This window comes from Hydra viridissima, unplaced genomic scaffold (assembly GCF_058129835.1).
Source record: "Hydra viridissima isolate aposymbiotic clone 2 unplaced genomic scaffold, HvirCarnegie_v1 scaffold_2, whole genome shotgun sequence".
Lineage (NCBI taxonomy): Eukaryota > Metazoa > Cnidaria > Hydrozoa > Anthoathecata > Hydridae > Hydra > Hydra viridissima.
In genome coordinates, this window is record NW_028324301.1 from 6070127 (window position 1) to 6096112 (window position 25986).

The following is a 25986-nucleotide window of genomic DNA, read 5'->3' on the forward strand; positions in this document are numbered from 1 at the left end:
TTATAATACAACAACAGTCTAAAAAAAATGCTTAGCTAATAATCATGAGCACTTTGTTTTAACATTGACAATCCCAGAACTTCATAGGGAAAAATGCTGTAAACAACAGCCGAAGATAGGAAAAACATAAGTTGGGAAAAATTACTAATAAATTGCACATTCAAAGCCAGACAATATGAGTTTAATTGTACTTATTGCCGTTAAATTTTAAATGACTGGTCTCTTCTCTGCAAAAATCTTCCAATACAACTTAAAGTCTTTTGATTATTAAATTGATTTGTTACTGTGAGGGTGGTATTTTTATAAATGTTTTATCTTATTTAGGGTTATAAATGTGTTAAACAGTTATGAGATTGAGGGTTATATAGAAAACAATGTGGAGGTTGGGGTTGAGATTGAGGCTCTAATATTGTTTTTATCAATTATTCCTCTTGCATTCTTCTTTTTCTTTACTAAAAACGGCCCAAACTTCCTTTTACTTTTTTAAATTAATATTTCATCTGGCTTCAGTTTAATTCTTTACTTCTTCTGTTTATCGAAAATTTCTTCTTTTATTCTTTGTTCCTTATAAATTTTCTTATTCCTACATAAAACTCTTCAACCACAAAAGTTCTCTCTAAAAAACTCTTCTTAAAAGACTACCCTCTGTAAAACTCTGTAAAATTATATTTTAAAACCTGTGACGTTATTATAGCGATTTAGACGGAATTCATTTCGCTTTTAACATTTTGTTTATTATTATGCTTTAACTTTGTTAATGTGATTTCTGTACTAATGAAGTTGTCGCTACCTTCTATATTCAATACTGGATTAAGTTGGTTGGGGCTTAAGTTTACATCCTCCTCGTCGCGCTTTCGTCAACCTGTCTATTGATGGAATACTAATTGATATTTTTTACAAGAAATTTGAAGTAAGATGTTTTGTTTGTCCAGAGTTCAAATAAAAGAAAATATAACCTAAACAATTTTTATTGTTTTAAGGAGAATTGAACTTGAATTGAACTTGAACAATTGTTATTGCTTTAAATCTTTTTACAGCTTACAGTTTCTTCTCCGCTGAAAATCAAAATAATTATATAACTTAATTTTTAAAAAGCCAACAATAACATCTGTTGAATTAAATATAAATATCTAATTGAAAAATCATAACAAAAATAAAATTTAATTCGAAAAAATAATAAAATTGGCACCAGACAACCGACTATTAGCTCCGTAACCGCCTCACAGTAGTCAGATCAGACTACAAGAAGTCAAACTGCTCCAAAAATTCAAAAAAAAAAAAATTTTTTTGAAGGTAAATTATGTTTTTATGCTTAAAACAGATTGAATATCAATTAAAATATCAGCTCAATAAATTTGATAAGCTATTATTTTCCTTTAAATAGTTTTGGTGCAGTTGGAGACTTCTTTCATATGGCTCCAGTCATGAAAAGGTTTGCTGACTGAGATTGCAATTAAATTTTTACTTATATTAATGAATAATACAGTTGCTTTTAATATTTTGAGACAATAAATACGAATTGGATTCCAGGTTTTTAAAAAAAAAATACTTGAAGTGAAACAAATTTCGAATTTAAAGACGTCATTTTCATGATTTTTTATACTATTCTTCCCATTGGGCACCACTTCTGAATTTTTTGCATGTAAGAGAATATTAAAGTTAAAAAACTGTACAAATTTCCATCAACAACTCTAAACAACTGTCAAAGTTATTTAGCAAAATGTTATTCTGATTTTGTAAAATCCTACAATTCTTCGTCTTCTTAAACCTACATATTTTTTTAACCTTGATCACATGGTACTTTGATTGTCAAAAATAGTTGTAAATTCAAGACCTTTTAAAAAAAATAAAATTGATTTCAAGTTTTAAAATTTATAGTTTTTTAGTAAACTATGAAAAAATAAAAGTAATGCTGTATTTTTTTAGTTCAGGTAATGCTTCATTTTGCATTTTGAAATTCAGTTTTTTAACATCTTCAATGTAAGCATCTATTCGTAAATCTTTACTATTAATTAAAGGTCTCCTAATCCTTACTATCCTAGTGCATAACAGGTTTCTTAAAAAACCCTAGAAATCATACCAGGTCATTCTTACTCAATATCTTGTTGTCAAATTCTGAGAAATTCTGATAGGATGAGTGAAATAGTAGCTGAATGAAACTTTTTTGAAGGAGTGAGCTTGGTTTAAAAATGTTTTTTTTAAAACAAAGTTCACTCCTACAAAAAAGTTTCATTGAACTATTTTTGTAAACTATTATTATGGATTAATTTATGTGAAAATGTTTTTCAAAACACTTTTACATTGTATAGCTTATGATTATTATGTGATAAAACTAATTTTTTACTGTAATAAAAGTGATCATTGTGCGCCTGTAATGATCTAATGGGTTTAATTGGTTATCAAAAAAACCGAACCGAAAGAAACCGAATCTGAAGAACCGAACCGAAAAAAACCCGCCAAGTAATTTCAGTATTCAATAAAAGCAAGTTTAAATTATTCAATAAATTTCGATAAAAGTCCGATAAAGTATGTGCAATGAGAATGAAAAATAAAATTTTATAAAAGTATTCGTAGTAAAAATCGATTATGTTAATCTTCTTTAAAATTTTCCTTCGGGAAAAGTTTCTTTTGGCAATAACAGAAGTAATTTTATCATGCCTTGAACGATTTTATTATGCTTTGAACGATTCACCTTTGGTTAATCCTGAGGAGTGGGCGAAAATATAGCAATTCAGTGGTCTCAAAACTGGATTATTTAGTGTTTCTTGACTCAATGTAGTAATTGTCATTTTTCATACATATGCAAATAGTCCAGTTTTTGACTTTCCATTTAGTTTTAATTTTCTTATCAATTCATTAGCTGGTGTATTTGGTAAATGATATCCTACATAAATTTTCTTATACCTTCGTTAGAAGCGAAGGATTTTTTCTAGTTTACAAACCTGAAGAATGAAATGATCTTAACCAAGTTTAGTGAATCTGAACTTCTGTATTATAGAAAAATATTCTGAGGCCCCTTCACTATTTTCGAAAAACGACTTTCAAAAATTTTCAAATGCTTAACTTTGGAAGCTATTTTTGAACAATTTGAAGGGTTGGTAACTCAGCAGGATCTAGCTTCCTGCTTACAAGTATGCTAAGATAGGAACTACTTTTCTTCGTTTTTCTGGAAGCCATTTTTACTTATTACTATTATTACTAGAATATATTACTACAGAAAAAAAAAAAAACTATTACTATAGAAAACTTATTTTTATAAACACAAGCAAAGGGATTAGGGAGTCTAAAACCCTCCACTTTCTTACCGGAGGGTCATAATAGTGTTAGAGCCTCAATTTTTTAAGTGTTGTAAATTATATTATTTTGAAAAATGCTTGATAACATTTAATTAAAGATTTTCGTTTAGTTTTTCATTGTAATTCTTATGATGATACATTTATGTCGAAATTAATACCCGTTTGTTGCTACTCTTACGGGTATCCTCGAGACTTCCAACAATATGATAGGAGGCTCCCTTTGCTTTATATGTTCTGATTACCAATATTACCGTTAAAATGGTTCAAATAAAATCACCCTGTAACAATCCATTCCAGTCTTTAATACTTATGCACTTAACAGTTAAAATAAGTATTTACATTTAAAAATGTCTTTAAAGTGTTAGTATATGATCAGTTATGATAACTGATGAACTTATTTGACCATAGGAAAATATAAATTTCCAGCTTCGACAAAGAAAACAAAAAATGGTATTAAAACTTTTTAAAGGGTACGAAAAAATTGAAAAGAGAAAGAAGGATTCATTACAAATTGAAATAAAAAATTTTTTTACATAACTGAAACTTAAGTTGAGTAGCTGTGCCGATAATCCCAGCGTGAAATCGGATCATCACAAGATATTTTCAATAAATTGAAAGCTTGTTATATGAACTTGACGTATGGAAAAGTCACATGTGAAGCAACGGTAATAAAAACTGGACGGCTGAATCGTGTCTTTATGAAACCAAATCGCAAATAAATCCAAATCACAGAAGTTTTGATAAACCACAGAACATTCGTTGCCATTACATTTTTGATAGTCACAAAATTGGACTTTCAATTCAATCTCTTTAACAAAAGTCACTCTGAACTCTAAGTTATTAGATGACGTAATAAAATGCTACAATAACTTGCTGCAGTCCTACATAACCAGACACAGAAATGAAAAGAAAACTCAGGTTGGAGAGATTACTTTAAATTTAATTTTGAAATGAGTTAAGGATTCCGTTTCTTTAAAGAAAATGACACAGATTCTGTTATAAAATGTAGTATGTTATCATCTATACAAAATGCCAGATGGAATTCATGAGCTAGATCTAGAGTTCCAGGCCTTAACAGTTCAAGTTAACTTTAGTAGTATGAACTACCATCTTTCAACTGGTGCTAACGGTGTAACTCTAATTTAACTATTTAACCAATTTTTTGTATTGTAGTTAACAGTATAAGTTACTGACTGCATTTAAAATGGCTCTTAGGTTTTTGAACTTAAACTGTTAAGGCCTGGAACTCTAGATATATGATCTTATTTATTTCTTATTCCTAAATAGAGAAATTTCACATTGATCTCTTAACAATTTTTAAATTAATTACGAAATCTTATTAAATTTAAATAAATAGTGATTCAGGAAAAAATCACTCAGGATAAAAACCCTCAAGAAAAATATCCCCAGAATAAAGATACCCCGGAAAAATCCCACATTAAACAATTTTTAAAAAGTCATTAACAAGCTTGAATTTTTAAAAATTTTAAAACTTCTTTTAAAATTTCAAGACATTGGAATTACTAATTTCTTTGATTTTAAATGCATGGGAGGAAGCCTGGTTTTCAAACCAAATGTTCAGAACTTTACCAAAGTTACTGGATGAAATTTCTGAGTTAAAATGTACTTGAGCTATGAAGTGCGTTTAAACGGATATCCTATATACTAATATTGGACACTAACGAATTCTTCTGCGATGTACATAACGCGTTTTAAAGACAAGCTGTTCAAAAAAGGTGATGCAATGCAACCTTTTCGATACTAAAAAACTCAGACCTAATCTAACTTCATTTCCAACTTCTTTTCCTACAGAATCCTACAGAATGTGGTAAAGAGGGTTTATCACAACATGTGAATTCCTTTATTTCTGCGTTAAGAAAATCACCAACCAAAATAGTATTTCAGTAAAACCAACTCATCAAACATCATTCTATTTTATAAAGGTCACCTTTACAATTGTCTGAATGGAGAGACTGTCGTTTATCATTTAAAAGCTCGCGAGCCAATCAGTGTTTATATTGGCAAAAAAAAAAAATTACGGGAACAAAATAAAACGGCAAAAGTCGTTGTTTAAAACCATAGTTTTACGTTGGCAATAAAAGAAACGTAAAAGTAAAAAAAAAAACAAAAAGATTTTGTTTGATTCCTAAAACTGAATTTTTTATTGCGAAATTATGAAGTTACGAAAGATAAATAATTGTCATTTACCTAAAAATTCAATTGGCCATCACTTGAAAAAGGTTAATTTACAAGAAAAAGAGGATAAAGTTGCCTTTTGTAAACTTTATTGATTTTTTATGTATATCAAAAAATAACAATGAATAATTCCAAGTAGAAGAGAAATACAAATAAAAGGATAATAAATAAAAAGTCATAAGAGATATAAGAAAATGATTACAGAATTATAGTTAAAAAAACATTATAGAGCTTTACTTATCCTCAGGGAAAAACGAAAAGTTTGCTCTGATTTTATGGCGTTCAACTCATCATTCCATTATAAGCCTAAAATTTCACTGTGGTTTTTTGCCATAGTTTCTTCTTCTGAATATTGATAAACTTTTATTAGAAAAGTTACTGAATTTTTCCACATTAACTTCAAATCATGTCTCTTAGATTTCACTTCATAGATTTAAGATGAATTGCATCGATTCCCATCAAAATATTTTTCAAAAGCCTTTGTTAAAACAGCTTTGTTATTAGGCATGGTTATAAACAAATGCTTTACAGTATCTTCATGGACTTAAGAAAATTCACGAATAGCAGTTATTCGGGTTTAACTCGGAAAGTCGAAAAAGCCAACCAGCACACAGTGGGGCAAAGTGTGCCAAAATACCCAAAAATCATTGTCAGCATTACATGCTGAAAATTTTACGTAATGATCGACAAATACTCATCAACAGAAATATTTATCAAAATAAATATTAAAAATCAATTAAATTGTTACTTTATCCGGATATGGACACAAGAACTTGACAAGCGTTTTGTAATGCATTTTTTAATTAACTTACTATTAGTTTTTTAAAAATTAACTTTACTGAGTATCATTTTAAGTTGTATGCTTTCTATATATACCGTTTTTTAGTTTAGACTCTATTGTTCAAAGTATATAAAGAACATGCAACCTTTTTGCCAATTTTTACCATAATTAAAGTTATAACAAATAATTCGAGTTCGTTTAATTTTCGGCTGACAGTCGGCAATGCAATAATTTTTTATAAGTTGTTTACAAGAAGAGATCTAGAGAAAGCGCTTGCTAAACAACGAAAAGTCAATATACAAAAGGCATTCCAAGAAAAAGGGAAATTGTTGATGACTACCCGAAATGTGGAGGATCGAGAACACCTAATGACAGTAACTTTACTTGAATAAATGATGCATTCGCCAAAATTACGGGAATAAACAAAGAACAAATTGTAAAGTTCCAAGTAATTCGAATATATATATCATGTGGGTTTGAAATTAATATCAGCACCTTTCGCTTACTTTATCTGGAACCGCAACACTCTACTCCTACTTGTACCATTAGTATTACATGACTCATAGTCTTCACAAAATCTTAATTCATAGACCAAAAGTAAAAGAAAGTCTGATTTTGGCAATTTGTCTTTTTAATGAAGAAACTCGAATGAAAGAGTTAGTTATAGGAAACATCTTTTGCCTCAAGTTTCAGGAATGAAGACAAATCAAGGTATTATGAAAAAATTTATTGTACGTCTGATCCAGTCATTCCATCCTGTAGAAAAACTGTTTCATCAATACAAAAAAATTTCTTCCTGGCGTTGATGAACTTTGTATTTGCAAAAACAAAGATAAAACCAATTTTTATTTTTTTGGTATTGATTTTAAGGTTTCAGCAATAAATACGCAAGATAAGCACTTGATATTACTTTATTATTATTATTGTTAATATTTGCATTCTTAATTTATTGTAATTTTAACAGCAAAAACCGATAAAATAAATTTGGCTCAAAAAACGTGACTTTCTCCCACTCTGCGGCAAAGCAAGAATACAGTTAGCTCAGAGATATTCAACCAACGACAAATGCTTTTCTTTTCTCGTGAGTTTCTCATAATTGATTTTTTTCAACTTTTGTTTCATGTAAACACGAAACAAAAGTTGGAAAAATAAAAGTTTTATTATGATTGAATATTATTTTTCCAACTTTTATACCCAATCAACGTTTTCTCACAGCTTTACTTAAGAACCTTTTCAATTGAAATCCAATATCACCTTTCACACTATAATTTTATGAAGATACCTATCAATACTTTTTTTTGTAACTTAGCATAATTTAAGAACAAAAACAACAAATAGATAATATTTATATCATTCATAATTTATTGGAACTAAATAAACCTAATATGTAACAAAACATTTTTTATATACAAATATACATATATATATTTGATGAGATTGCAAATAAAATATATACCGTCAAGGCAAACTAAACAGAAAACCTTTTAATAAAGGCTTGTTTTTTTCATCACACGCAAAAACTCGGATTCGTTAATTTCACCGTCACCATCTCGATCAGCTTCATCTATCATTTCCTAAAGACAAAAATTTTCAATTTTTGCAAATGTTTAGTAAATTTTATGCCTAGAACATAAAACTAGAATCATTAAATAAAACGCTAACTTCACAAAGATGATTAAATCTTTGGTTTAAAAGCTGTAAACACCTTTTTAAAGGTATACTTCAAACCTAATACCAATTGACCATATAACTATTATTTTTATAACCTCCTTTTAAAATATCATTACTTACTTGTAACTCTTCATCTGTTAAGTTTTCGCCTAGCTCTTTAGCAACACGTTTTAAATTCTTAAATGAAATTTTTCCCTACAACAAATATAATTACTTAAATGTATCATTACAAAGTACACTAATTAACATATAATCAATCAGAATAAACTACTACATAAATTTTTATGCACTAGATTATCAGCACAAGGCTCCTAAATAAACTTTAATATTTACAATATATAAAAAGAATCATCCTATATGATATTTACAGTAAAATTATTTACAATAAAAATCTAAAATTAAAAAAAAAAAAAAAAAAAAAAAAATTAATTGAATAATAACTTAAAAAAAACTAAAAAAAACTCACTGTATTATCATCATCAAATAAGCGAAATGCCTTTAATATCTCTTCTTTAGAATCTTTTTCACTCTACACAGAATGATTAAAATTAACAAAATAAATAATGCAACAGTGCCCACAGCATGTTTACTTCAAATTCTAGTTTTATCTTCATATCAACTCTTTGCAAAGTAAAGAAATTTTTTTAGTGAATAAGAGAAAGCAAATTTGGCTTAATTTTACCAACATGAAACTATTTTCCAGTTTAATCAATGTTCAATAATGATTCAAGTTTAGTTTTAATTTTGACAAAACCTTAACCTTGAAATTGTTCACATCATTTAATTTTACATATCTTGAAAATAGAAAATGTATAAATTAGACAAAGTCACAGTCAATAAGCGGCATACAAAAATTACTCTTCCAGCCATAAAATGAGAAAACTTTAAGAGACATTTTTTTCAGGCTTTTCATGTTTTTGTGGATACCATTATTTAACCTTAAGATATTTTAAAACTTGAAACTTGATATTATAAATATATGATATAATTATACTCTTAATAACTATGGGATACTAAAACATATATTCAACACAACTTTAACACCATATTTTAATGCAAATTTAAAACTAACAAATATTCTGTATATTGGTTCGCAGTTCAAATTATTCAATAATAACTTTACCATTTTCAAAGTCATCATTTGCAAGAATTCATTAAAATCAATAGCACCAGTGCCATCTTTATCAATATCTGAAATCATCTTCTTAATTTCATCTTTTTTTGGTTCAAATCCAAGTGCTCTCATTGCTACCTATATATAAATGCATTATACACTTGCACAATATATTTAACATTCTGTACCATGTAATAGAACTTCCAATTTATTTTTTACCTAATATATTATTTCCATGTGCAGATTTAAAGTCTAGGTACAGATAAGTGCAACAACTGGTAACTTTTTTTAAAAGGGTAAGTCTGATGTATACATCAGACTTTTGATGTATACATTAGACTTTCCCTTTTAAAGAAAGTTACCAGTTTTAAAAGTTTTACCATACATGATGAATACGCCTGTGTTTATAAAAGCTTTAATGGAATTCTGTAAGAACTCTAATACAACTGATTATTATAAAAAAATACATAAACAAATCATTAAACACTTAAAAATGTTTTAAACTGATAAGTTATTCATAACATTATTTTTCAAATTTTAGAAATAACTTAATTTAAAATGAATTGATTGGTTATCACTCAAGACTCATGTATTATCATTATAAAAAAGCCTAAAAAGAAAAACAAACCAATCAAAAAAACTACTCTGCTATATAAAATACCTTCAATTCCTTAGCATCAATTTTTCCCAAGCCTTCTGTATCAAATAAATCAAAAGCCTCTCGAATTTCTTGCTTTTGCTCCTCAGTTAATTCTGGCTTAAGCCCTACACAAAGAGTTTGTAATTAATTATATCAATTTAACAAACAGATTAAAATGCTTCAGTTACAAAGTATTAAAATAACTAATGTAGTTGTATTATTTTTATTCATTTGATTACATATAATAAGGAATATCAGTTGAGACTTTAAGCTGTATAGAAAGCAACAAAAAGGTGACCTCAACTTATACACTGAGCTGACACTGTAAGTTTAACTTTTTAAATCAACACTAAAGGAGAATTTATATATATAGTAAATTTAATTACATGTCAGATCAGCTTATACATCAGTTATAAGGTATAAAAAGTGTTTTTTTTTTAAAAAAATCTACCTTTTTTTTTATTTGTAGCCATCAGAGCACCTTTCCGATATGCTGATGCCTAGTTTAAAAGAAAAATATATGTAACATACATTTTAGCATAAAATATATGTTTTACCTTGAAATATAAAAGATCAATTGTTGGCTCATAAGTATATAAAGACGTTAAAAATATTGATACATTTAGGGATTAAATAATTTTCATGAATAATAAAGAAATATGATAGGCATAAATTTGGCAATTTTTAAAAATAACAAATAACAGTATAAATAAGGCAATTTGTTTGTATAAAATATAAAACATTTTTAGTCAACTGGCAACTCAAGATATTGAGAAGAATAAGAGTTACAAATTTAAATTTAAATTTTCTATATGTTTAGTACATTTTTTCTTTCACATCTTAGGTTATCATTTTTAACTTTCTAATTTAAAAGTTGATATGTTACTTTGTTATGCCTAAGTTAGGAAATATACAAAGCATTCAAATTTAGTAAATGATGATTGAAAGAGGAAACTCTAAAATAATGTAAAACTAGAAAAGAAAGTATAGAAAAAAACTAAAAAAATGTAAAATCGCTATTTGAATCTTTGAAATCTTTTTAATTATGCCATTGAGGATTACAAAGTTTTTAGATTTTTGCAGATGGCAAAAGTAGAAAAAGACTTGAACCTAACTGAAAATTATTTAAGTTACTGAGTTAAACCATAATGTAGCAAATACATTTTTGTTTTCTGAAAACACTTGGCTGGTTATCAGGATCACCATAAATACCCAGAAAAACATTTTCAAAGTTGCAAATTCTTAGCTGCTTTTGTAATAAGGTAGTAAGGGTGCTTTGATTTTAATAAGGCTTCTCTTTGAATTTCAAATCCTATGCTAGCTGTTTATCAATATATACTGGTATTGGTAAACATGAAAACCTTAGGTAGAATAAAGATCAAATTTTAGACAAAATTTAATTCTTTTAGTTACCAGAAATAAAACAAAATTAATGGAATATATTGCCACACCTAACTTGCATATAATTAGCTGACTCCCTTACTTATTATGAATAGAGACAGTTCCATTACTAGACATCATAGGTGACTAAAAAAGATTAAAAGGCTTTGTAAACAATCTTTATTGGTTTTCATTTTGACACATTTTAAATAAACTATAAATAGATAGATCTTAATACAACTAAGTTATTGAAGGCACTGTATGTTCTTATCTAAATAATCAAAAGGATTTTAACATTATAATGCATATATGTTTTATTACAAAGTTACATAATATGTATTTATCTTTTGCTATTACCTTGTTTGATTAAAATGTATAATTATATTGCTACCCAGAAGACAGGAAACTTACAAAACAACACCAGGCAAACACTTTATGTGTGATTTGATATAATCTAGTTTTGTAATTTTTTAAATCAGTTTTAAGCTGAAGCTGCATAAACAAAACTTATTTTGTCACATTAGTTAAATAATGTAAGCAAAGTTAAGTTCTGTATTTTATGATTTTAAAGACTTATTAAATTATTGATATCTTTTCTATGAAACTTTTAACTATTATTTTTTTTGCAGGAGCATTTCCCGTATTTCCAAGTTGTTTTTACCGCTTACAATCCTATACTTAGCTATATGGGAAGGTATTGTGTTTATATATAGAAACTAACAATATACTTTAAGAATACAAACTTTAAAAAGTATTAACTAACAAAAATTCCAAAACAAGAATTTCCAATCAAAAATAAAAATCTCGAATTAAAATTAAACTGACCATTACTATGTATCCTCTGTAGAGATATCTTTTCTTGGTGTATACTTTAAGATGTTTCGTTCAGCAGCGTTAAGATTTCGCGGCATTTATTTCACTTTTGGCGCGTAAGTTGCTCCAACTTCCTTCTTCTTCTTCTTGTTCATATTTAGAATTATGACTGTTAAATCAATCACCTCTATAAAGTTCAGTAACAATCACTTTTAGGGTGGAGTGACCAAATTTTGAAGAAGCATAATTTTAATTTCTATAACTTTGAAAAAATACTCATAAAAAGAAGCACTTCTCCGTAATCAATATTTTTTAAAAATCATTTTCCTATGCTTAAATTTTATTAAATTTAAAACATTAGCATCTAAAAAAACGGACGTAACGGTGTGGAAAGGGATAGATTAACTCCCATGTCATGAGTTAACCCATGGAATAATATTCTTTACCAAAATCCGATATCACCAACAGTCCAAACTAATACTTGTGAAATAATATAAAAGAATGCTACTCCCTATAGATTTAGTGACTTTTTACGCAACATCTGTTATTTTTTTTGTCTTTATTCAAAAAAGTTTAACGATGAGACTCTGACTCATGGACTCAAAATGTAGTAGGTAGGTCGAAAGTAAAAGTAGTTGGTCGAAAGAAAAACTTAATGAAATTATGTTTCTAGTTAAGACATTAGACCCGACCTTGACCCCGGAACTTTAAGGTCAACCATTATCGCACTTAATTGCCTCTGTCAAGTCCAGTTAGTTTAGAGCATAATTTTTTTGTTATCATTATTATTTTTTTTGCCTTTATTTTAAACAAAAGTATCTTAAACACCTATAGAAATAAGTAATATAAACTGCTCAATAGCTAATTTAAATTGGAAAACAATTATTCTAATTTTAAAAGATAATTTTGTAAAACATCTTCTTTGTTCTATAATCTTCTGTAATGTTATGCAACACGTTTCGTAGTAACCGATTTTTATAAATACAAATATTCTAATGAAATGCTAAGTTCAAATGAAAAATTTAGTTAAAATTAAAATGGATAATATACATTAATACAAATGTTAAAAACATATATTATTCTATATGTTTGTTATATATCTATTATTAAAATTATATATAGATGCAGCTTATATGTATAATAGGTTTATCATTTATATTGAAAAATATATCTCAACAGGGTGTATACTAAATTTCTCTAATATTTTTCTAAAAGACTTTAGTTATATATATATATATATATATATATATATATATATATATATATATATATATATATATATATATATATATATATATATATATATATATATATATGTATATATATATATATATATATATATATATATATATATATATATATATATATATATATGACTTCAGGAAACATTAACTACATATACATTGCTACATTGTTTAGATAAATACTAAATCAGATATTATTAAATATAAAATCAGGTAAACTTTTGCAGTGAATTGCTAAATAGAAAAGATTTTTCAATAAGTTTGCTAAATGTTTATGCTGCTATGAACCAAAGAAGTTTTTCATTGATGAAAAAAATTGATATTTCATCCAACAAAGCAACAAATAACCTTCAAAATAATACAGAATTAAGTTATAAGTCTACACTAAATGAAGATGCGAGTATTTTGGAACTAAAAAAGCCATCTAAAACAAAGGTAAATTTCTAAGAAAAGGATATAGATTTAAAAGGGTTATCAAACTTATTTCATTAATTCATGACTAATGTCACTATTGTTTTTGATGTATACATGTCATGTGATTTTTTTTTACTTTTCTGGTCATATTGTACAGTGGAAGTGAGCTTCTATTTTATCTGAAAAAGTTAAAAGATTTGTTTGTTTCAGTAATAATACAATATTCATTTTGCATAATTAAAAGTGGTTTAGCTTTTAAGTTTTCTAAAATAGCAATAATTTATTTGCAAATAAATATACATTCAAGACTATAAATAACCATATCTATATCCTTTAGTTAGAGGAATCCATCACTTTAGATCATTTAAAGTTTATAAAAGAAGCCTTTGGAGTAAGTTTAACTTTTGTTTTTTTCCTTTTGTTTTATATGATATATTTATTATACCTGAAACATAAACTGTGTAAAAAGAGTGCTTTGTGAATATTGTCTATAGATACTGGAGCAACAACTTTGTGAAAGTTTGTAAATCTGATTTAATACATGCTGAAATTTTTTTTTTAAGAATTCTGAAGATGAAGTTAACCAAAGGACCCTATGCTTTGAAGAGTTTAAAAATATCTTTCTCTGTTATCATGATATGCATCTATCTGTAAGTGTGGTCATTTTAAAATATCTTAATTATTTGTGTTACTATGAAAAATCTCCTTTCAAATAATCTTCTAAGAATATTGTTTCAGATGACATGCTTCAAAGAATACTGCTAAATAACCTTCTTTCAACAAAGATGTTTTTTTTTTAATTTAATATTTTATGGTTTATTTACTATCATTGTAAAAATAGTCAAAGCTAAAAACTAAATCTCAAAATCTTAATCAAAATTATTCCTCTTGCTTTAACCCTTCTAATGTTGAGGTAAATTTAACCAGGAGACTAGGTAGTGTTAAAAATTTTGAAAAAATATTTTAAAAAACTCTCAGAATGCTAAAAATTTTTAAAAAACACCTAGCATAAAGATATGCACTCATGCTATTATAAGTAAAAGAATGTCAGCAAATTGCAGAATATTGATTTCATAATCAAATAAGAAAATTTTCAGACAAACAATTATGGCATGCAGTACAATTCCCTATTAGTATAAGCTTTAATATCAGAAATTAGATTTCATGCATTTAACCAATTTATAATTAGGTTTGCAGTTTAAAAATGGTTCTGTCCTACACAAACACATCAATTTTTGTTTTTATTTTGCATTTGTTTTATTCTGCCTTACAGGTTTTATGTCATTTCTTACACCCATTTATGAGATCCATTAGTTCTAATTCTAATTCTTTAATCATTTTTTTTTTATAAATTTCAGACAGCTACCTTCATTATGAGTTTCTTTTCAGCATTCAGAAGAACATCTCAATGAATTGAGTTATCTTACGTTTATATTCAAATATATCAAGTTTATACATATTTATACAAATTGGAGTCAAATTTCTTTTTACCTTAAGACTTTTTAACTTTTGCTATTTATCCAGCCAGTTCTAATTACTCTTTCAGTGAACAAATGATTTTCATTGTTGATATCTGGGTATTTAAAGATAGCACTAGAATGACCCTACATTTCAAGTAACTTTAGATAAACACTCTATGACAATTGTTTTTTAGGATTTCTTCTGTTTAGGTGGCCAGTCACTTCTAAATAAAGATCATATCTGAGCAAATTTTGCAGTGTAGGTAGCTCTGAGACACGAAGCTCTTTCCTGGTTTACAAGAAAGGTTTACAATAAAGTTGAATTTCACAGTTTATGATGAATATGTAAATTCAAAGGTTTAAAATTGGATAAAAATGTAATTCAAGTTTAAAGAAACAATGAGAGGAAATTGTATTACAGGAGCTAAATGTTAACAAATACTCTTCAAAATGTATGACACACCCTAATGCAGCATCTCAAAATATTTAAAAAATAAGATGTTAAATGAGCATTAAACTTAAGTTAGTGTCAAATTTTAGTGTTCTTCTCTTATTTACTTTTTTTTCATTATAAATAGCAAAGGTATCAAACTACTCTATCTTTTTTTATAAAACAATATTTATGTATGATTTAAATCTGATTACGGTGATTATATCTGCAGTTTTTACAATAATTTGTTGTTGATCATTATTAAGATATTATTAAAAGAAGCAAAGGCTTAAAGTTTCATAGATTTTTAAAAAGTTCTTAACTATTAGACTGATGAGCATGATGTGGCTGCTTTATTTATAAAGATTGATGCATCCTCAAATGGAAGGATCAGTTGGGTAAGCTTCTTTGTTTTGAATGTAAAATGATAAATTAACCACAAAATTTGCTGATTTAAATATTATAAAATATCTCTCTTTTCTTTCCAGGAAGACTTTTGTGCATACATGCAGTTGGAGTATACAATTAAAGAAACATTATATTCCATTTCAAAGGAAGTATGTCTAGAAATGTCTAAAAACCATCATTTTCACTCATATTTTAAAATTGTTTTCACTCATACAAAAATTAAGCTAAATCTTAATTTTTAAGATGATATTTTTTTAGACATCATTCCTACTTCCTGCAGTTATAGAAAGCTCTCCACATCGCAGTACTGTTCTTCATGTTACCAATACATGTGATAACACTATATTGAGCATAGGACAAGTAAAAATTACTTTTCATTTTTGATAAATCTGTTTCTTACCCTGGTAACAATAAATTTATTTGTTATTAAAGTGTGATTCTATTTCAAAGATAAGGAACTCTCCTTCTTTTCAGTCAGATAAAGTAATTTTTGGTTTGTTAATTTTTTTAATGATATTTTATTGTTTTTTACTTAATATTTAAGTTTGTTTTAGGATGGGTTGGTATCATTTTGGGATTCTAATCTAGTTTTTAAGAGAACTAAACAGGTTTTAAATTATATTAACTAACAAGGTTAACTTTAATGTTATACTGTACATGTGACATTATTTTACTATACTTTTATTTTTATTATATATGTTCTTGAAAAGAAAGTGATTTGGAATAACAATTATTATTATAGTTCATTGTTAATTTATAATTAAATTAGTATAACAGCATGTGTGTATACTACTTTAAGATATTTATGCATGTATGATAAGTTGTATTTGAAATTTTTATACATAAGGTGTAATTTCACTTTACATTAAAAAAAACCTATTCTATTCATACTTTTTTGTTGGACTTATATAGAGTTATTTGAAAATGTATCTACAAATAAGATTATTATTATAAGTAATCTTTTACAAAAAAGTCATTAAAAAGTTGTGGTGAAAAAGTGTCTGGCCTTCTGGCAAATTTCTTACAATTTTTAAGTAAATTTCAAAGTAAATGACTAAAAAAAACATCTGCGAAAAACACTCCTTGGCTTATATAAGGTTTATAAAAGATTATACTTTACTTTTAAATAAAAAATTTGCAAATCATTTTACACTTGGACATATGTTATTTTATAAATATAGTTTATTCTGAAAGATTTTTTATAGACTATAGATAAATGGTGGTTACTAAAGTTATATTATTAATAGATTCAGCGTGGCACTGGGAAAAAAAAATGGATTACTGACTTCATTCTTATGCCACAATATAACAAGTTCATTATATCTACAGGGTGAGTGATTTTCAGTTTTTATCTTCTGTTTTAACAAATTTAAAATAAATTTTTTGGTAAAAAACTTTATTAACATCCATGAATGAGGGTCTTGATGAATTTTACTTTGATGTCAAATCTTTTTGTTCTATCTGAGTCTCTGGATCCTTTTTTCTCTTGTTGGCCAGAATACTCTTTAGTCATAAATCCCTTTCCTTTAATTCCTCTGAGACTTGAGGCAGTCTAGTTTAAGCAAGATTAGTTACTTTTTCTGGAGTAAATTTTTTCCTTTTTCTCCCTTGATCTTTGCAGAAAAAATATTGTAATTGCAGGCCTTTTAAGATATTTAGAGGCACTAAAATCAGTATGATCAAGCTCAAAAAGATTCTATTTTAAACTATCAAAAAAAAACCCTCTATTTATAGCAAGATATTTATTTAGCACCAAAGAAAATTCTCAGAATGATCCTAAAAATGCATCTACAGTTGAGCATCAATGTTGATATTAAAGAATCTTAAAAAAAAAAAAAAGTAAGCCTGAAGACTGTGGCCATCTCTTAGTCCATAAATCCAATTGCATAATGAACAAGGCTTTCTTAAATGTTGTAGCTTGCATCAAAAAAATCTCCATATTTGAAGGATCAAATGACTGTCCAAAAATGCTTAAAAAATTGCACTATGCTATAAAGTCTTTACCACCATTATCAGCTGAAGCAGAAAGATGCCTTAGTGCTGCTGAACTTTTATTTTTTTTTTACTAAATTGAGAACATTATTAAGAGCTAAAACAATTGACACACTATGTTTTTTGGGTTCTAACTTGAAAGTTTTGTTATGTGATATTTTGTCATACTTATATATTATCACACTATATATTATCACACTAAAATATATATAATATTTGATTGTTTGGAAATTACTCAAATTTACTTAAGTTATTTAAATAATTTGAAAGAATTACTTAAAATTATTTAAGAAATTTTTTCCCATCATTTAAATGCCCCAGTTGGATCCTGTAATTCTAACAATATTCCTGCCCACAACTGACACATGCATGTTAAAGTGTCAAATAACTTCTCAATAAATGTAGCTTTGAAGAACAGTAGCAAAAAAAAAAGAAAAAAAAACAACATTCAACTCCAAATTCAAGTAGGTTGGAGTTATTAGAATTTTAAATAAATTATTCAAACTTCACTACACACTAAATATATTATTTGAAAACCACTTTGAAATTATTAAACATTAAAAAATACAGATTATGGTTCCTCTAATCCAAAGATCAATCAGTGGCCACTGATAGATCCCATAACCTTTAGGACATTAGAAACAACTTTAAAGACCCATTATGTTGCTGTGGTGGCGAAGTTTGTTGGAATAGTAACTATTTTCTATACTTTTAAGGTATTAGCATTAAGAAATAGCACTTACTCATTCTAGAGACAGAGAAATTCAATTCCATGAGTTATCGACATTTGAAGAATATTGTCAAATTTGTGGATTGGAGACTGTTCCTCTTCATTTGGATTATTGGTAAATTTCTTTTTTGAATCATGATTATTACTAGTTTTATTTCTTTTTTTATTACTAATTTTTTAAATTTTGTACTTAATATGCCATGTTTGTTTTCTTTTAACATTATCCAGAGTTTAAATTACAAAAATCTATAAACAGCTTTGAAGCTGTTTCTGTTGTTTGTATTATAATCATTTCTATTATTGATGACATGACAATATTGCTTTTTTAAAATGATAATCTGTTTAATCAGGTAAATTTGCTCTTGTTCATATGGAATTTTAAAATTTTTTTCAGTTTTATTGATGCTAATGAGTGCATATTGCTGTATGGAGATGATGAGGTTGTAATGTTTTTAATAATCAAGATTAAAAAGTTTTGAAAATCTAATAAAGGATATTATAACTGGTTTTGTAGGGATGCATTAGTATCTTCATCATAAGAAATGCAAGTGAAACATTAAGGTAATAATGTTTACTTTAAATACTCTGTAACTTTTTTGGCTACAGGTTAAGAATCTTTTTTCAGTACTCATTTACCCCTGGTCATTCTGTGTTCCTACCATTTCGTTAAAAATCAGTACCATAGTATAAAAGATAATCTTTTATCAGCTATTTTTTGTCAGCTACTTTTGCTTAAGTTTGGTAACATTTTTTCACAGTTAAAAAAGCCTGCTCATAAAATGTAAAGAGTTCAAAAATGCTTGTGCTTATGATACAACATTGATATTACCAATCCAAATATCTTATTGTGTAAAAGTAAAAAAAACCATGAGATATTTTTGTTGGTGTATCACTGTTGCTTAAAAAGTTTTGTCTCAAAATATGCCTCTGCTAAATAAATTAAAAACAAAAAATTTAGTTTTTAAAATTTGATTATTTTTATTCTTTTTTACTTGCTAGGTTGTGGAAAAAGATGCCTAAAATTGAGGGTTTTCCCAGTATAACTCTTAGTGGGTAAGTTAACTCAATAGAAAGGTACAAATTTAACCTACCTGCTTAGAGCCTAACCATCATGTTAAGGTAGTATATAGTGGGTATATTAAATTTTAGGTTATCTTTTTACAACATTAGTTTTAAACTTTGATTTATATAAAAAATCTTACTTTATTCCATCATACATGATAAAAAAAAGTAAGATTTCATGTATGATGATTTCACTTATGGAGAAGCTTTTAAATGTATTTTAGCTTGAATATTTCAAAGAATATTACATTTATAAGGTAAAAAAGGTCTTTTATTTTTGTTTAAATTTTATCTTATGTTATTTTTATTATCTAGTTTTTTTTTTAATAGATTTACTTTTTTTTTAATTAGTTTTTCTATTAATACTGCTGCATTAAATATCAAGTCATTATCTAATAATATAATTTTACTATAATTAAATGTAATGATAGTCAGGTGTTTTATTAATATACTTTTTTAAAATTATAATTTCAATTGTTAATGGAAAAACCTCTATTGGTGTTGACACCCAATAGTTGTTTTTGCTTTAACAATTGAGACCATATACACTACCATTGATATCTATTTGAATGTCTGAGATTTTTTAAAAAAATTCAATTTTATATTTCTTTTATTTTTATAATATTGATAAATCATGCAGAAAAATGTGGATAAAAGACTTAAGTACAAATTCCCCCCCCCCCCCCCAAAAAAAAAAAAAAAAAGTCATAAATTTAACAATATCCCAGTGGGCATGCAGCGTCCGCACAACGTCCCACGGGCGTCCCAAGGACGCCTGGACGTCTTATGGACGTCCTACGGACGCCGCGCGGACGATGCATGCCCACTGGGATACACTTTCATATAATCTCCAAGTGGGTATTTATGATTTCTTTACCTAAATATACTCTTTAAATAAACCATGATAGCTTCTGTGGTTCTCAAACCCAATGTTCATGTTAAGGTTATAGATACTAAGAAACATAAACATATTACTATTCTTTCTTAATACATTTCAAAAGGTTAAATTTTGTTATAGTTTTGCCAGAGTGAAGTTCAATAATAATTGTAATTTTGTTATTTTTTTTAAAGTTGATATTTTTAAATAAGAAATTAAAGTTTCTACTTCAGCGGTATGGAATATTATAGAAAGAAGGCAGAAACTGGAAGTGTGGTAAGTTGGAAACAGTCGTGACATCAGTAAATTACTTCTACTTCTGAAGAACTACTATTTGTGATTGTGTTAAAATAAGCGGAATAATGACAAAATAAGTGTATTTGGGTATTTTAAGAATTATACCATTCCCTCAGGAAGTCAGATAATTGGAGAACGATTTTTTTTCAAGAAGATAATGACCAAAGTATTTGTTCTTTGTAGGAATCAGTTAGAAAATGATAAAGTAATAGAAAAAATGATTTGGCCTTGCTAATCAACTGATCTTTCCCCAATTGAACTTTATGGGATGAGTTAGACAGAAATGTTAAAAAATTAATGACCAAAAGTGAAAAAGATTTAGCAAAAACTTAAAAGTGAGTGGTTATTGCTACTTTACATTTGTTGCATTCTGCATAAAGTGGTTACATAGATGAGAGCAAGTTATAAAGTTACTTAATTATTCTTTATGTAACTTTAATTAATTGTAATAGAGCATGTCTTTTTAAATTATTACCCTTTTTTTTTTAAGAAAAACATTAAAAACTTTAAAAAGTAGTGTTGTTTGAATAATTATGGATGGTAGTGTACATTTAAAGTCATATTGTAGTTTTCAATTGAATTTAAGTCAGAAAAGAGTCAATCTACATATAGATTTAAAACCCTAACTAAGCCCATTTTTACTCATTATTTTTATAATTTAAATTGAATTGTTAAATGACTGTCAAATAAGTTTAGATTTTCTTTTTCCATATAAGATGGAAGGTACATAACAACTGGGTACAAGAGGTGAGTTAAATTTAATTGCTTCTAAATGTTTTATGTTTTTTATAAAAATATTTTCTATTAATTTTTTAATTCATCTTTTATAAAAAAAAAACTTTGTATATGACTTCGATTGTGTAGCTTTTTAGTTGCAAATTAAAGACTGTATATCTGATAGCTAGTAGAATTTGTATCAAAGTTTATATAAAGATTTGTTGTCATCTAGCAAAAATACATACTGTTCAAAAAATAATGCTGTTGCTAGTTCTAAGCTCTTTGTATTACCATTATGACTGATAAAAAACTTCTTTAAATATAAATGCATTTAATTGTTAAAGAAATTTATTTAAAATCTTTTTATCCACCTTTGTCTGTAAGAACTATTGTGGATGTTTTTTTATTATTTTTGAGTTTCAAACTTCTATCTTGTTTTTAGCTAAAATACTATCACTCCATCCAATGTGTTGTATCATGCTCTTCTGATAGTCAAAACTCATTAGTTATTGGTAAGCCAACTTGAATTGGTGCTAAAAAATTGAATGATAGATAGTTAAAGGTTACGTTTTCACTTTCATTATACAGGGTTGGGCAGAGAAACTTGCTTATTTAAAACATATATTATAACAAATGTATTGAATATATTCAAATGAATTTTGTAATAGCATAATCAAGAACAAGTAAATTTTACAATTTGACAGTTTTAAAGATGATATCACGCAAATGACGTCCATAAATATCAATGCATTGTATCAGTTGTGTCCAGTTGGTGTCAACTCTTTCCAGCATCTCAATAGGAATGTTGGCAACGGCTTCACAAATGTTATTCTTGAGATGGTTCAGGTTGTTGGGTCTGTCATGGTACACGATGGACTTCAGATGTCCCCACAAGAAATAATTGCAAGGTGCAAGATCATGGGACCTGACTGGCCACTGAAGATTGCCCCTCAAAGAGATCACATGCCCAGAAAAGGCTTCATTCAAGAAAACCATGGATGCTCTTGATGTATGTGCAGTTGCACCATCTTGCTGGAACCAAACATCGTCCAATCCCATCTTGTTCAGTTTTGGCAGGAAGAAATCCTGCAAGATCGTCACGTGATGCTCAAATGTCACTGAAACTGTCCTCTCATTTTCTTCGAAGAACCAAGGACTGATTATTCCAACTCGGGATATTGTGCACCAAACAGTCACACATTGCGAGTGTAGAAGTTGTAGGTGAAGTTCTCATGGGTTTTCAGCGCTCCAATACCACATGTTCTGCTTGTTCACAGCCCAAAAAAGATGGAAGTGCGCCTCATTGCTGAAGAACACAAGCGTGTCATCAGGCAAGTTGAGAAGGGTCCTACACGTAGGCTCAGGAGCATCGAAATCCTGAGGAATCAGTTCCTGGGCGATGACAATCTTGTAGGGATGGAACTTCAATTCCTCATAAAGGATCCGTCTGACAGAATGAGCTAATAACCTAAGAGCTGAGGCATGCTTGCGGGCAGATTGTCAGGGAGACCTCAAGATGAATTGCTGCACCGCTTCGATGTTCTGTGGAGATCTTGCAGTCCTTTGGAGCCAAGGCTTCTTCTTCTTCTTCACGTCTCCAGATTTCCTGAAGTTCTTCACCCACGAAATGATTGACTGTCATCCTGGAACACGGCCACAAGGTGCAACACTGAAGTGCCGACAAAATGCACACTGTGTGGCAATGATTGATTTACCACAGGAAAAATATGCCTCAACCGCAAAAGCATGTTCCACGTTCGTCCATTCCATGACTACTGCAAAGAAAAAAGAAAATAAATTAATGTGGCTCATCATATAAACAAAACTTTACAGTTTGCGCTCTTGATTAAGCCCCTCCTTAAAGTTATTGTAGCAAATCACACTTCAGGAAGGCTAATTCAAATAAGCAAGTTCCTCTGCCCCACCCTGTATATAGCACTATTTATATAATTAAATTAATTTGAGCTTCACCTAATTTCAGTCTGTTCTATCAAAGTTTAATACTTTGTAGGACAAGTTAAAGGTAGTACAAATGTTTTTAATTGTGGCAAAGATAATTCAAAAGGTTCACATAAAGCTATGTCTTCAAAAAATGCAGTTGTGAAAAGAAGACTTCCTTCTGATGAGACTGTTTTCAAGATTTCAAAGGGTGTCAAAGTGTTTGATTTTTGCAAATCTATGAATCTTATAATAACTGGAGGTATGTTAATTTAATATTTAAATAAATACAATGTGATATTGATCAATATAATAAAGTTCATTTTCAAGAATTTTTTTAGGTATGGATAGGTTGATAAGATTATGGAATCCTTACATGCCAGCGTGAGTAATTTATTATATATAATGTCCTATTTAGTTGCATTGCAGAGTGAGTCATGTTATCAAAGCGTCTTGCAGTCATGGCACATACAGAGCTTTTATTTAATTTTAAGAAAATAAAATGGCTAAAACAGTGGTTTAAGCCTTATTATTCTATTCTATAAGTATGATCTATTCAAATAACTTTGATCATCATTGTTTGATGAATAAAACAAATAAGACCTTTTAGTTTTTTTATTAGGAAACCAATAGGCATATTGCGTGGTCATGTAACACCGTTATGCTTTTTATACATTTGTGAAAATGATAACAAGTTGTTTAGTATTTCAAATGATAAAGTTGTTAAGGTAACTATAATTTACTATGATTATTTTTAAAATGTTTTGTGCTCTTTTTATAAAATAAGTCTATACTTGAACTTTAATTAGAACCTAACTTTAAATTCATCATCATTTACATTTGAATTTCAAAAAATTCCTTTTAGCTTTTTGCTTTTGTCAAAAAAATTTTTACCATTTTAGGTTTGGGAAATACAGGATGAAGTTTGTCTTTCAACCATCCAACCAAAATCCCATCTAATCAAAGGAGATTTGACAGGTAACAGAAATTCTTTATTAAATTTGTGTTTTAAATTATTACTTATTAATTATTCCATTTAAGAAAATTTTACTTTATTTTATTTTAATGTTTATTTAAGCTGTTCACTATAATCCAATATCAATGGGACTGGTTCTTGCTACAGACCACATTATATCATTTCTTCAATTAAAAAACAAGTAGGGTAGTCTTTTTTCCATGCATTAAAGTTTTTTTTTCTTCTTATATGTAATTGCATATAAAAATTTTTTTAAATTTTTGCATAAAGGTCTTTAAAACATGATTTTTTTTTCTTATAAGATATAGAAACATTATAGAACTAATGTAGAGAACTATTACATAAATTTACCTTTGTTCAAATTTATTAAGTTAATATTTTATATACGTATTATCTTCTATACTTAACTTTTTATGTTATGTTCTGTGTAATAGATAATATAGATCATAGGTTTCTGTCAGCTACAGAAAAATAAACAAGATTTGATAAAAGATGATAAGTTATTATTATAATTAACTGGTATTGAAATGATAATAGTAAAAGGTAATGAATTTTTACTAAAAATTCAACTTTTCTTTAATCAGAACATTAAACACACAGATATGTTCATCTCATAAAGAAGGTGTGACATGCTTTTGTTATAATTCAAGCTATGGTCATGTTGTTACTGCATCAGAAAGGTCTGTCATAAAGATTTGGGATATAAAGACAGGCAAAAAACTCTTTGAGTTTTCAAAAGCTCATAATGAATTACCTGTTACATCAATGGAATTGGATTCTGCAAACATGCGGTAGGTGTTAAGTAATATTTGCTTTTCAAAATTTAAATTACTTTTTTATATATTATATATTCTGCAACATTTGAATCTTGCTTGTAAAACCTTTCTAGAATAATGAATTTTTTAACAAATTTAATTAGTTTGATAACTGGCGGTTGGGATGGAAAAGTGAAGATATGGAATTATAATAATGGTCACTGCCTTAATGAACTTAAAACTGGTATGTTTTCATAGGTAAACAGATAATAATTCTGAAAAAAAATCCTTAAGACAAAAACTTCCTATTTAAAAATCCCCAAAAACAAAAGCCTACAAGAAAAATTTCATAAACTTTTTCAACAAAATGTATGTTTATATATAGTTGTAAAAAAATGGTTGAGAATATTTGCACGGTGGTCATGCAGCAATATTGTAAAACACTATCTACAACTACTGTTATGAAAATGCCAATAGTGTTTGGTATTTTTGAAATGAATCTCTTTTTTCAAAAACATTTTCAGTGATTTCAATAAGTCTGTGCAGTTAAAAATATGGTCTAGTGCACAATTGAAACATGATTCTATTTCATTGTTACTCTATCTGTATGAAAGAAAAGTACAATACACTCTCTGTAAGATTGCAAAAGATAATATATCAAATACTGCATAAAAGTAAGTAAAATATGTAAGATATGTAACTTGGAGAACAAAGTGTTATCAATGAATTTTAAGTTGAGAGAGATAAGGTCGTCTTTCCGCCATTTCATATCAAGTCTGGGCTGATGAAGTAGTT

At 27.7% G+C, this 25986-nt stretch overlaps 3 protein-coding genes and 1 long non-coding RNA gene across 11 annotated transcripts in view; 2 read left to right on the plus strand and 2 right to left on the minus strand.

The window, feature by feature from the left end:
- The window catches only part of LOC149891668 (E3 SUMO-protein ligase ZBED1-like), a 588790-nt gene that overhangs the window by 457930 nt on the left and 104874 nt on the right, over positions 1-25986 (minus strand). The window lies entirely within an intron of this gene.
- The window catches only part of LOC145184372 (cilia- and flagella-associated protein 337-like), a 35448-nt gene continuing 13536 nt past the window's right edge, over positions 4075-25986 (plus strand). For 2 of the 7 annotated variants that reach the window (XR_016449525.1, XM_090077471.1), the window contains exons 1-22: positions 13312-13570; positions 13887-13940; positions 14113-14199; positions 15769-15837; positions 15928-15996; positions 16106-16207; positions 16402-16455; positions 17095-17177; positions 18592-18684; positions 18964-19009; positions 19084-19130; positions 19569-19622; positions 19856-19888; positions 21522-21552; positions 21965-22034; positions 23534-23722; positions 23802-23844; positions 24083-24188; positions 24363-24438; positions 24539-24617; positions 25021-25227; positions 25356-25435. Coding sequence is in view for 5 of the 7 variants with exons in the window: in XM_090077471.1 (XP_089933597.1) it covers positions 13418-13570; positions 13887-13940; positions 14113-14199; positions 15769-15837; positions 15928-15996; positions 16106-16207; positions 16402-16455; positions 17095-17177; positions 18592-18684; positions 18964-19009; positions 19084-19130; positions 19569-19622; positions 19856-19888; positions 21522-21552; positions 21965-22034; positions 23534-23722; positions 23802-23844; positions 24083-24188; positions 24363-24438; positions 24539-24617; positions 25021-25227; positions 25356-25435 (1825 nt within the window). In the remaining 2 variants the exon portion in view is untranslated. Of the gene's footprint in view, positions 4215-11707; positions 11773-12446; positions 12506-13311; positions 13571-13886; positions 13941-14112; positions 14200-15291; positions 15532-15768; positions 15838-15927; positions 15997-16105; positions 16208-16401; positions 16456-17094; positions 17178-18591; positions 18685-18963; positions 19010-19083; positions 19131-19568; positions 19623-19855; positions 19889-20988; positions 21141-21521; positions 21553-21964; positions 22035-23533; positions 23723-23801; positions 23845-24082; positions 24189-24362; positions 24439-24538; positions 24618-25020; positions 25228-25355; positions 25450-25986 lie in introns of those variants that run through there. The other 5 variants (XM_090077473.1, XM_090077472.1, XR_016449526.1 and 2 more) reach the window with 5 other exon arrangements.
- Positions 7613-12022, minus strand: LOC145187839 (uncharacterized). Of its 2 annotated transcripts, none has more exons than XM_090077478.1 (7): positions 11904-12022; positions 10150-10198; positions 9720-9823; positions 9068-9196; positions 8411-8473; positions 8065-8139; positions 7613-7847 (listed from the first exon to the last, which is right to left on the minus strand). In XM_090077478.1, the coding sequence occupies exons 1-7, from the start codon at positions 11904-11906 to the stop codon at positions 7758-7760; spliced, it is 513 nt and encodes a 170-aa protein (XP_089933604.1). In that variant the 5' UTR covers positions 11907-12022; the 3' UTR covers positions 7613-7757. The 2 variants fall into 2 exon arrangements, with proteins under 2 accessions (XP_089933604.1, XP_089933605.1); XM_090077479.1 differs by lacking the exon at positions 11904-12022 and adding an exon at positions 11436-11589.
- On the plus strand, positions 20654-21089 carry LOC149891688 (uncharacterized). Its single transcript, XR_016449527.1, has 2 exons — positions 20654-20784; positions 20989-21089. It is a non-coding gene; the product is annotated as an uncharacterized LOC149891688 (long non-coding RNA).

Bases quoted from the DNA above. Each gene is read 5' to 3' on its own strand.
- LOC145187839 (XM_090077478.1), bottom strand. The intron at 9,197-9,719 runs GTATTTTATATA...ATTTATATATAG, and splicing joins TTGATGCTAAGGAATTGAAG to GTAGCAATGAGAGCACTTGG. The intron at 7,848-8,064 runs GTAAGTAATGAT...TTTTGTCTTTAG, and splicing joins TAACAGATGAAGAGTTACAA to GAAATGATAGATGAAGCTGA.